General features: G+C 38.0%; 1 protein-coding gene across 1 annotated transcript; it reads right to left on the bottom strand.

Annotated features, from left to right (window-relative positions):
* Positions 1–4,893: 4,893 nt before the first annotated feature.
* On the bottom strand, positions 4,894–11,735 carry LOC126803663 (cytochrome P450 CYP82D47-like). The gene is made up of 4 exons (XM_050531429.1): positions 10,897–11,735; positions 10,504–10,522; positions 6,594–6,710; positions 4,894–5,529 (listed from the first exon to the last, which is right to left on the bottom strand). Exons 1-4 carry the CDS (start codon positions 11,733–11,735, stop codon positions 4,894–4,896), a joined length of 1,611 nt encoding a protein of 536 aa, XP_050387386.1.
* Between the last annotated feature and the right edge of the window lie 867 nt (positions 11,736–12,602).

Below are 12,602 nucleotides of genomic sequence, written 5' to 3'. Positions count from 1 at the left end.
TATGCATATTCCATCCATTATCAATGAAATGGGCAGTGACAACCATATAGTTAATGTTTTGACAAGACGTCCAAGTGTCTGTTGTCAAACAAATACTACGAGACTTCAATTCATTTCTCAACTCCTTATTCTTAGAATCATACATCTCTAAAAATCTTTTCACTATAGTTTGTCTACATGGAACATTAAAAAGAGGCACATCTTATTTATAAAAGTAATTAAACCCAAGAGCATCAATATAACTAAACGAAAGCTCATTAATAACAATCATATGTGTTGTAGCTCTAACACAGTTCTCTTGTGTCCAATTAACCATCACGACATTGCTCTCACCATTTACCACATTACTAGAAAACGCTTGTTGCCCAGATCCTACCTTAACTCTACCCGGATAAAATTTACAAATCTGCTAAACATGTTTCCTAAGTGTGGAAGTACCATGAGTTGTTGCATTAGCAACAAAGGATGTGTCACAATACTTACAATGGAGTCTTTGGAAGGAGTGAACTTTCTTGTGAACACCATCAACATCCCCCATCAATGGATGACTCTTAGTTACGAAATGAGGATACACATCTGCTTTTCGCACTCCTTTTCTTCCTTTTTTTGCAGGTTCAATCCGTTTAGCAGGTTGAATAGCTTCATCAATAACTACTGCTTTCTTTCCACTCCGAGCTTTAGCTACTTCCTTCTGCCTTTGAGTTGTACCATCAACAACCAGCATCTCATTGCAGTCATCACTTCCAGAGTCGTACTCATCAAACTCGTCAGAATAATAGCTCATCTCTGATCCAGACATTGAATACCTGTAAATTACAATCAGTACATAAACATTAGCATAGTCCAATCCATCAAAACATACACAATTTAACACATATTGGCAATCTATCCAAGTATCAATGAAAGTTCAGAATTCAATACAAAAGCCAAAACCTTTACTCATTAGCATAGTCCAATCCAATGCAAATACACCACTCAATGTCCACAAGAGAAAAATAAACATATCAAAATGCAGACACAAGCAATCAAACTAAAGAAAAACCTAACCATGTTCAGATTCGGACATACGGATTCCTAGCAAAAACCAACAACATGAGAAACTTTCTGCATAGGGATCAGAGACCCAATATTGAAAAAAACAAGATCAAGATCGACACTTTAGTACTGACACTATGACTAACTGGAGGATGATTTGAATCAGAATCAATTAACTCTTACCTAAGAAGCGGACTGGTAGTCAAAAAAACTAAGAATCAGAAAAACAAATTCTTTGCGGCTTGGCTCCAAAGTCCAAACTCACATAAGCTGGGAATCTGAAACATATATTATGAATTCAAAAAAACTTGTGAGTATTGGCCACACACACAAAAACAACAAAAAAGCTCACAATCTGCATTTGGGAAAACAAATTATATTAAGAGGATGAAATAAAAATATTTTTAAATAAAATGCCATGTTATATTTCAGCTCAACCATGTACTGTTTTTGTTCCACCATTTGAAGGAAACATCAAAGTTCATAAAAACAAGCCAAGCAATAAACATCTATCAAGATTGTCTTTATTTTGAAGCATTAAAAGATTACAGCTCAGAGTGCTTCTTTGAAGAAGAATATTTATTATCTAACCTGAACATCTTATGGGATAACATTTGTTATGGGATAGTACAGACTACATACAGTAAGGTTTCAACAAAGACCACATTATATTTTAGTAAATTTACTATAAAATTCAACAACATTCCATATAAACTGATTTTATACAACACTAGTCCATTATAGACAAACAGAGGAGTGGAAAATAGTACCAGTGATGCGAACCAAAGTTTCCCTCCCAGACAAATCAGTCACATGCTGCAATTACAATCAAACAAAACATATTTACATCTCCAACCTCCATAATCTCGACAACAATAACATTGAAGAAAACACACAACTTACAATGAAGGTATCATTGAAGGAGGCAAAGATGTGAGCGACACCAAAAACATGTTCTCTGTCACGGACAGCAGGTCCAAGAGTGACAGTCTCCTCTGTGGGATCCCTAACCTTCCTCTTCCACTATAAAACACAATCCGACAAACAACAATTAAATAAGCCAAGGGCTACTTGTAATAATTAGTGATCAGAAAGAAGCTAATAGATCAACATATTGGAAATCAAATTAGGTAAAAGAACACCTATTAGTTGACTAAGAAGCCAAATCCGATTACTATAGAGTAAACTAAATCTCTAAAGATTATACAGTGTATTGAAATTACATACCGATCTGACTACCAAAGATCGAACTAGACTTTAATGAATTCGGAAATATGAGTAGTGAGTACCTCTAAAGTTGAAGCTTTCCAGCTTTAGGGGTTGTAAGGGGTGGAGGCGGATGAGGGAGGTGGAGAGCTCAGAGTCAATCCGGCAGTGCGTACTTGGCGGTCCTCCTGCCGGTGCAACTGGGTGGTAGAGGACTGAGAGTTTGGATCTTCGCGGCTATGGGCAGAGGGCTGAGAGTTTGTGAAGAGTTTGGATTTTGGAACGAGATCGAGAGTGAGAGAGACAGATAGAGACTTTTGTGCTCAGCTATGAAAGGCGAGTTGCGAGATTGTGGGTTGCGAGTTGCGACTACTCGATTAGGGTAACTGAAGAGAAAGTGGGTCTAAGATCTAACAGTTAGTATTTGTTATACTTAAAATCCAACAGTTCCTATGCAGTTTAGATTTTAGAACCGAACCGAACCGAACTGTTTTAAAACGGTTCGTTTCTACTATATAACTTCATTTTTTTCCTACGAACCAAACTGAACTGTTGTTAATTAGTTAGGTTCTAACGGTTCCTTTAGGAATCGGAACCGATTAACAACCCTAGAATATGAGCAAGGTCGATCAGAACCCCAACACATGCAAAGGAAAATTATATAGCTCATCGGATCTTTTGGAAAATCGACAACCCTAATCAGAGGCGGACCTAAGGCACCCAGCAGCCGCTGGGCAAAAAAAAATTAGGGGAGACAAATTTTTGCTTCCCGCTGGGCAGAAAATTTAAACAAACCAATCCCAACCATGCTTTGTTAGGTGTCACTTATATGAAGGAAGTCAAACGTGATGTTATTCTTATTTCAATTTATGATTTAGGTGGGGCTCCTCTTCACAACTCAATTGGTCTCTAATGTATTGCGTTCCTCACTCCATTGCCCTTGCATGTCAATATATCTATAATTCCTTCATTTTCATGTAAGGTGCAAACATTTTAATCCACGCCCTTCGATCTTTTTTTTTTATATCCTTTTGCTGTTGTAAATATCTTATATAATTTAGTTGTTTCTAACTAAGATTTGCGAGAAAGTTTTAGGCTAGTAGATTGGAATTACAATAAGCTTTTAAGTTTTAACTAAGGCCAAATTGTGGTTATAGGTTATACGTATGTTGGCAATTTGGAGTAAAACTATATATATGTGAGCATATGTGAGAATGATTATGTAAACGATATTGACTCATAGTTGATCATTTTAAGTATACTGAAGATTGTATATCACAATTCAGATATAGTGTTTTATGTAATATTTCTATTGACCCTTTTGGTTTGCAATTTATATATATCTTCTACATTCTAAAAAAACACTTTAAAAATTTGTATTTTCGGTCACCAAGAATTTTTACAATTCTAAATAAAAAAAAATTCCGTTCACCTAAGTTTCGGACATTGATCCGACAGTGACCCTAATAGGAGTGGAATAGAAAATTAAGGCATGCATTTCTAGCTATGATCTGCATGCTGTGTTCAATTCTCTTTAGAGGAATACGTACGTACGTAGTCAAAAACTCGACAACCCAATTTGTACATAGAATAGAAATTTAAGGTGGAACCAGACAAGATCATCTATCTTAACGATCCATCAGCCTTCACTATGGTCTATAGAATTACAGTACAAACCATTTAAATAATCTTTAGTGCATTTTTTGTAACTTACTCCACTAATGTGGGATTATAGGAATCATGGGACCCATGATAATAGTTGAGAACTTGAGATATAAGAATCATGGCTGGTTGACTAGATAGGTTAGTAAGTGTCTTACATTTCATCCTTGTTAGGTTTTCCACTGCTTTGGTCAGTACTTTTGTCTCCATTTTGAAGCCTTCCAGCTTGGTATGGCTCCTGTTTACATGGCATTCCTCCGTTTCATGAGGGATGAAACAGAAGCTCGGAACTACACATACAGCCTTGAGGTTGGAGGAAGTGGCCGAAAGATCATATGGGAAGGAAACCCCAGAATACTGCCATGATGGCCTCATAATACAGCGCAACATGGCGCTTTTCTTCTCTGGTGGGGATAGGAAAGAGTTGAAGCTGCGAGTTACAGGACGGATATGGAAAGAACACCGGAACCCAGAAGGCTGTGCCTTCACCATACCACTATGTAGTTAGTTTGTGAATCAATCCATTCCTCTCCTGTGTGCTGAACCATTACCTTAATGTTACTAGCGAATGTAGATGCTAAAGGATTCTTTCTCTATTTATAAAATTTCTATTGAGATGGCTTTACAAATCTTGGAGGTAGTATAGGTTACTTCTTGTCCTGAGATTAGAAATACTCAGTTTACGACTACATGGTACGCGGATTGAAGATTGCGTCGATGACACTTCCACATTGCTGGATACTCTTTAAGAATATCTCATCTCTGATACAGGATACTTAGACTAAAACTACTACTCGGTATAGGTTTCTTAAAAGTTAAAGCATAACTATAATCCGATAAATGATGCAAAATTTAAGACACTGTTGCAGCATTTGAAATGCATAAAAGGAAATGGGATAGTAAGACTTGAATTACAATATATTTCGCCCTTCAGTCTTGACAGAGATAAATTGCTAGTGCTGGAATTCATAACATTTAAGAAAATACTAGTCATTTCTCAACATTTCCATAGAGTTTAGGATGCAGGCGTGGGGTGAGAAGGACCTCCAGTGGGGTTGCCTTCAGGTTTGTTAATCCTGCACTCTCACCCATATCAACTGGTTCATCAGATGTAGCTGTAATATCAAAATCATGTAACAAATGAGCCAGTGTAAGTTGAGCAACTTGAAGAGCTAGAGAGATTCCTGGACATATTCGTCTACCACTTCCAAATGGTATCAATTCGAAATTTTGTCCCCTAACATCAATATTCTTGTGAGTAGTAAGGAACCTTTCAGGTTGGAATAGACAAGGGTCGAGCCAGACATTTGGCTCGCGCTGAATCTTCGAAATGTTGAAAATAATTCGTGTTCCTGCACTTACACGATAGTTGCCTATTGTGCAGTCTTCTCTGGCCTCGTGGGGTACTGAGAGAGGTGCAGCAGGGTATAGCCTCAAGGTTTCCTTGATAATGGCTTGTAGGTAGATCAGGTTCTTCATATCGGATTCATTCACTTGCCTTTCCTTACCAACATGGTTGTCTAGCTCAAGTTGTGCCTTCTTCAGGACTCCAGGATTGTTGAGTAATAAAGAAAGAGCCCAGATCAATGTAACTGCCGTGGTATCTGTTCCCCCTAGAAGAACCGCCTGCAAAGAACATACCAAAATGCATGATTTCAAACATTCAGGGAGCATTAATGTAGAATGAAGTGATTCAATTAATTGAACTTGGAATATATCTTATAAAGATAGCAACGGAGTGTGATTTTCTTCAACTAATTAATTATGTTCCATCTGTTGTCTTTGCTAAACAATTACCAGAAGGAGCTCGAGTGTACTTATATTATAGAGTTTTTTAGGGGATGAAACGAATTTATTAGACATCAATCCAAATCGAGCAACGAGGCTTTACGATCATAAGGATCATGCAAATGGTGACAAACTACCCTTAGCATGCACTATCTACTGGACAAAATAAAACGAAACTAAACGCAATACAGGATCGAGACCTGCTACACTCAGCATAAAATAAAGTCAATAAGTCTACAAAAACAAAAAACAAAAGCTTAAGCCCAAACAGTTGACCCAGCCTAATTCCCTACTCAACTTCTCCTAGCACAATTCCGCCGCCGCACCACTGCCGCACCGGTCCAAGACTCCAACCGACCAGAAGAAGCCGCTCATTCAGGAGTATCACCACCCGAAAGAGAAGAAGAGACTCCAAGAGCACTAAAACACTCCAAAGAGAGAAGTCTAACGTCCCAGGAGTATCACCACCACCCTAATGAAGAAGACAAAGCCTCCGCCGCCGTCAAGAAGCAAGCATCCTCTCATGCCACGCTAGGAACCAATCCCATGATGTATACTCGAAGAAGCAGCGAAAACACAAACCGAATCAAGCTAATAAAGCCTCACGCATCACCGATCTGCAAAGCCAAATGACTTCAAACTAACAATACCCATCCAGCGGCCTAATGGCGACGACGAGACAAGCCTCACCAGCGCGGAACACCACCGGGAGGACTATAGCAATTGTTGTTGTGGCGGCTCTTTCAACAGGGAGAGAGCGTTTTCAAAGAGATGAGTTTTTTTTTTCAATTCTTATTATATGTGTACTTATATTATAGATTTTTAGGAGAGAATCTAATAAATGTTGAAGTTCACATATAAATAAATGAAAGGGAATGGTTAGTCATGATCAAAGTACATACCAGGCATGTAGATTTGACGATTGTATCAGCAGTAATTGAACCACCAAACTCTTCTGTACAATCATCATCAAGGACCTTAAGCATCATATCCATGAAGTCATTCTCACCATTTACGTCCTGCACAGAATCAGCACTCCCCTTATTGAAGGTATTCAGGTTTGGCTCTTCATACAAGCTGCTGCTGTGTTTCCTAGTTTAACTAGGAAATCTTGGAAAGGTTTTTGGTTGATATGGCATCCGTATTTTTTTGATACAGATTAGGTTTCTAGTATATCTTTATATCAATCTAAACTAATTGTAATTGATCTGATTACATTTATTCCTTTCTTATCTCTAATCAGATCAGAAAAAATAGCAATATTAAAAGGAATATGTTTTCTATAAGTAGGGGTTCTCGGATATTGGTTTTTATATACAGAAGTTGATTTAATTCTGCTGTTGTGTCTTGCTCAACAGGTTAAGCTTGAGATCAATATTCTCGAAGTATTAGTCAAGCAACACTTGTGTGTTGGTTCTTCTGTTTCTGGAAATCTCAGAGCTATTCATCTGTATTGAATTAGGTTTGTGACTACCTAGCTTAGGTTCACTGTTAAGTTAAGTTGTTCAGATCTGCACAAGTAAGCTGTGTGTGCTTAGTAAAGAGATTCAGTTTAATCTCTACTTGTGGATGTAACAATCTTGATATCATAGTGGATTATAGTGTGTAGACTACAATAAAGTCTCGCAGTGATTTCTTCCTGAAAAGGTTTACACTGTAGTCAACAAAATTCTGTGTTGTTCTGAGTTTTTGTTCATCTGTTTACTTTTATTTGGCATCAGAGCAGGTTCTAGATTTTTATCTAGTAGATCTGGTATGATGGAACGAAACTCTATAAACGCTCCTCCTCCTTTCACTGGCGACAATTTCTCTGATTGGAAAGGAGCTATGAGAGCTTTTGTCTCTTCAATTGATTCTCGATCATGGCAATGTATTCTACATGGATGGGAACATCCTGTGATTGAGACGAAGGAAATTGAAAGTGGATCTAAGCCAGATGGTGCTATCTCTAGTAGTTTATCTCTTAAACCATTTAAAGATTGGTCCAAAGATGAAATAGCATTTTGTGAAGCTGAAAACAAAGCAATAAATGCCTTGAACATAGCTTTATCTAAAGATGACAGAATGCTGGTATCTCACTGTAGCACTTCAAAAGAACAGTGGGATACTCTAGCTGAAACTTATGAAAGTGATAAAAAGGTTCAAGCTCACAAACTACAGTTACTTGAACATGAATGGGAAGCCTTACAGATGGAGGATGACGAGACTATTGATCATTTTCATAAAAGATTGATATCGGTAGCCAGCAAATGTGCTAGTCTTAATGAAGCTATTCCTCAGCATAAAATTGTTAAGAAATTCTTAAGGTCTTTACCTTTAAGATTTCGAGCAAAAGAGACAGCCATTCAAGAAACTCAAAATCTTGACACCTATCCCTTGGCTGAACTTGTAGGCAATCTTAAAACCTATGAATTTAAGCTAAAGGATGATGATAAGAGAGAAACCAAGAAAACGAAGAATATTGCTTTTAAAGCTTCAAAGGAAGAAGAAAAGGTTGATGATAGTTTAAATTTGACTGAGTTTGCTCTTTTGACTAAAGAATTTAAAAAATTTTTGAAACATAAAAATTCCTCAAAATCTGCTTCAGAACCAAAGCGTTTTCAGAATTTTAGCAAGAAATCAAATGGTGATACTGTTTCTAGCAAATTTCCACAAAACAAGTCTTCCTCTAATATTAGATGTTTTGAATGTGGTGGAGTTGGACATATTGCTACAGACTGTGGAAATAGAAAAACAAAAGATTCTGAAACAAAGGCTCTTAAATCTTCTTGGAGTGATAGTGATAGTGATAATGATGATGCTGTTATTTTCAAAAATGTTGCTCTTGTTTGTTCTCTTCAAAATTCTTACAGTGACAGTTCTGATGGAGAAGATGGAGAAAAAGAAGACAAATACGCAGAGTTATACGCAGCATCATTGGGAATGTTAAAGAGGAACAAAAAATTGGAAGACAAAATTGATCAAATTACTAGAGAACACACAAAGACTGAGATGATGCTCAGATCTGCTCAAAAAGACTGGGAGTTTGAAAGGAAACATCTGGTGAATGACATTGAGAAATTGAATAATGATCTTCTGAAGACAAATGGCAATATAAATGAAGTTGAACTTGCAAAGAAAATTCTTGATCTGGAAGAAAGTTTAAAAACAAAAATAGATGAAAATTTTTCTCTATCTTCTGATATTTTATTGTTGCAGGATAAGCTCAAGCAAACTGAAGAAAAGTTTCAAAAATTTGAAGTCAGTTCAAACTCTATGAGTAAGTTACTGGAAGGTTCAAAAAAATTCAAAGATACTTCTGGACTTGGCTACAGCGGTGCCAAATCTTCTGCACATAAAAACCATGTTAATTTTGTTAAAGAACAAAGAAGCTCAGTTGCTTCTTCTTCTGATGATGAACCAACAAATATGGTTTTGTGCATCTATCCAAGGTTTTTTGTCTTTCTAGGAGCGTCTTTTGCATTGGTTTAGGAAGTGCATTGATTCTAGAATTCTTTTGATATTCTGCTAGGGTTTGAACTTGATACGTTTTTGCTTCTATATAATTCTTTGATCTAGTTCACAATTCTTCATTCTTTTTCGCTTCCTCTTCCTTGTCAGTTCTCATTTTTTTCTCTAAGTGTGCAGGTATATCATGGTGCGTTCTCATTATCCTTCACGTACTGGTGAACTTGACCGTTTGAGTATGACAGAGCGTCGTCGGCTCATTGATGATGCTGTGTACCACCGAGATCACGATATTTCTTCTTCTGGTTTTGAGATTCCTCCAGTCTTGCCATTTCCTCCTCCTTCATCTCATGAGGCTACTCCTCATGCTGCCCTTTTGGCCTCTCTCTCTCGGCTTCAAATCTCTCAAGATTTTTATGCTGGCCGTATGGAGAGACACTATTCTATGTTGGATCGTGCTGTTGGTAGGCTAACTGTGGCGATAGCTGCCCTTACAGATGCTGTTCTAGACACTCCTGGCAGGCACCGTTCTCCTTATGGCTCTCGTTCTCCCTCTCCTTCTGTTCCATCTCCTCGGGTTTCCCCTCTACCTTATGGTTCTTCTGGCTACTTATCTCCTCCTCCAGCCGCTGGTTGCAAGGTCTGGGATGATGCTATCCGGCGTGACGAGGACAAGAAGGCTCAGGAAGCCAAGGCTGGTAGTTCTGGCTGGGGTAATTAGCCTGCATACACCAAGGGGGAGAGCAGCAGCAGTTTTAATTTATTTTTCTTTGAACTCTTGCCATTCTATTTTTGCTTGAACAATTTTTGCTTGAACAAATTTTTGTTTTTGGTTGTAAGTGCATAAGCACAAACTTATTTATTTTTATGCGGCTGTTTGTTTTATCTGTGTCTTATTGCCTATGATCTTGTCTGTCAGATCAAGAATATGATGGTCACTGATTCTTGTTTTCTGTACAGACCCTTTTGATTCTAAAACATTGGTTTGGTTTCATTGGTATGTGAGGTTTCGTATCTTTAGTCTATCTTGGTTCTGCAGGTGTTTAAAGAAAAATAACTTATGTTGTTGTATGCAAGGCCAAAGGGGGAGATTGAAGGTATTCAGGTTTGGCTCTTCATACAAGCTGCTGCTGTGTTTCCTAGTTTAACTAGGAAATCTTGGAAAGGTTTTTGGTTGATATGGCATCCGTATTTTTTTGATACAGATTAGGTTTCTAGTATATCTTTATATCAATCTAAACTAATTGTAATTGATCTGATTACATTTATTCCTTTCTTATCTCTAATCAGATCAGAAAAAATAGCAATATTAAAAGGAATATGTTTTCTATAAGTAGGGGTTCTCGGATATTGGTTTTTATATACAGAAGTTGATTTAATTCTGCTGTTGTGTCTTGCTCAACAGGTTAAGCTTGAGATCAATATTCTCGAAGTATTAGTCAAGCAACACTTGTGTGTTGGTTCTTCTGTTTCTGGAAATCTCAGAGCTATTCATCTGTATTGAATTAGGTTTGTGACTACCTAGCTTAGGTTCACTGTTAAGTTAAGTTGTTCAGATCTGCACAAGTAAGCTGTGTGTGCTTAGTAAAGAGATTCAGTTTAATCTCTACTTGTGGATGTAACAATCTTGATATCATAGTGGATTATAGTGTGTAGACTACAATAAAGTCTCGCAGTGATTTCTTCCTGAAAAGGTTTACACTGTAGTCAACAAAATTCTGTGTTGTTCTGAGTTTTTGTTCATCTGTTTACTTTTACTTATGCTTATGCTCTTCTAACCATTCTTGAACCACACCATCGAGTTCTTTAGCCGTCTTCTTCATGGCCTTCTCATAACCTCCCAAATCCAACCACCTTAGCCATGGAACTGCATCAGAGACTACAAATTCCCCCATCAATTTAAAAAAATTCCTCAGCGCCTTTCGGAAGCTTTCGTTCCCTTCCTTCTCTTGCGCCGTGGTAGCCCCATGAAGCTGTTTTCCAACAACCATCCTCAACGTCACATTTAGAGTAACGTCTCTAAACCACCTCGTCATGTCCACCGGCACCTTGCTTGAGACACCTTTGTTTCGCTCGCACATATCAAATAAAACTTTTGTAGACTCCTTCACCTCCGATTCTCGGACTTGCCTGAGTGACTCCAACTTGTGGTTCGAGAGGATGTGCAGCGTGGCCATCTTTCGCACCTGGCGCCAGTAAGGACTGTAAGGGCTAAGCCCGAACATTACATAGTTGTACCCCATAATCTCTGGGCCTAAAGCTTTCGGGCGGTCGGCAAGAGCTTTATCATTGGTGGTCAGACACTCCTTAGCCACATCCGAACTGCTTACAACAAGAGCTCGGTGCACACCAAGCTTGATAGTGAAGAACGGACCGTACTCATCAGCCATGTTCCCTAGGGTTATGTGGGGTGGTTGAGTCCCTCCTAAGAGGGGAAGGTGGCCGAGTATTGGCCAGGCACCATCCGCTTTGGGGGGTTCTCTATTATTAGTTATGTTTTTCTTCAAGAATTTTGATATCCATATGAAAGAAAACAGAAAAAGGACAATTGCTATGATGGTATGATCACATATGAAAGATGGAAACAGAAACTCCATGCAACAGGTAAGAAGATTTCAGCTAAGAAGATTCAAAACCAAGATAAGAAGATTCAAGATTGACAACAGGTATAGGTACCAGTATAATTAAGTTAAGATGGGACTAGGCGCCACAGACGACATGATCAACTTTCATTCTTTCATTGTGTTCATGCACCTAAAAATTTCAGCTTCGCATACCATGCAGTAGCATTCAGCTAGTCCAGAAAGGCAAGATAAACTAGAGGGAAATAAAGTAGCTTGTATGCCTTGTAATATTAATTTCAATTCTCAGTAATCAGGATATTAGGTACGTATGAAATTGAACAGAGAAGTTTGAAGGGAGAGAAATTGAACAGCTGTCTAATTTCAGATAAGGATATTAGCTAGGTACGAAACATGTGTACCCAAATGAATTGAAAGATAGCGTCGTTGCTTAAAGAAAGTTCCTAAACCCTTGACTTTAAGGTAACAAAGGAATAACAGTATGTTTAAAATGAATTGATATGAGCACGGTCAGAACCCCAACATGTGCAAACGAAAATTTTATAACGCATCGGATCCTATGGAAAATCGACAACCCGAATAGGAATGGTGGAAATTAAACCGTGGATCGGAGTAGAAATTTAAGGTGGACCGTGGCATGCATTATGCGTATTTCACTTGTCTAATTGTCTTATATGATCTACACGCATGCTGTATTCAATTATCTTTAGAGGAGTACGTACGTACGTAGTTGAAAATTCGACAAGCCAATTTGTACGTGGAATAGAAAATTTACCGTGTTTGGGTAGAGGACTTCAACGAGGGAGAGGACTTATAAAAGGGATTACAAATTCCTCCGGGCCGAATCCGTCGTTTGGCAAAAAAAAGAAGGAAGGGGTTTTA

This window comes from Argentina anserina, chromosome 7 (assembly GCF_933775445.1).
Source record: "Argentina anserina chromosome 7, drPotAnse1.1, whole genome shotgun sequence".
NCBI classification, from domain to species: Eukaryota; Viridiplantae; Streptophyta; class Magnoliopsida; order Rosales; family Rosaceae; genus Argentina; species Argentina anserina.
The sequence above is the reverse complement of the archived record's forward strand: the minus strand, read 5'-3'. Positions and strand labels throughout refer to the sequence as shown.

What these genes read in the sequence shown, in the direction of transcription:
- LOC126803663 (XM_050531429.1), bottom strand. Translation starts at nt 11,735, where the DNA reads ATGGAGTTTCTGTTTCCATCTTTCATATGTGATCATACCATCATAGCA. An exon ending in TCGTCAAATCTACATGCCTG is followed by an intron (nt 5,530 to 6,593) that starts GTATGTACTTTG and finishes TGTTCTTTGCAG; the next exon opens with GCGGTTCTTCTAGGGGGAAC.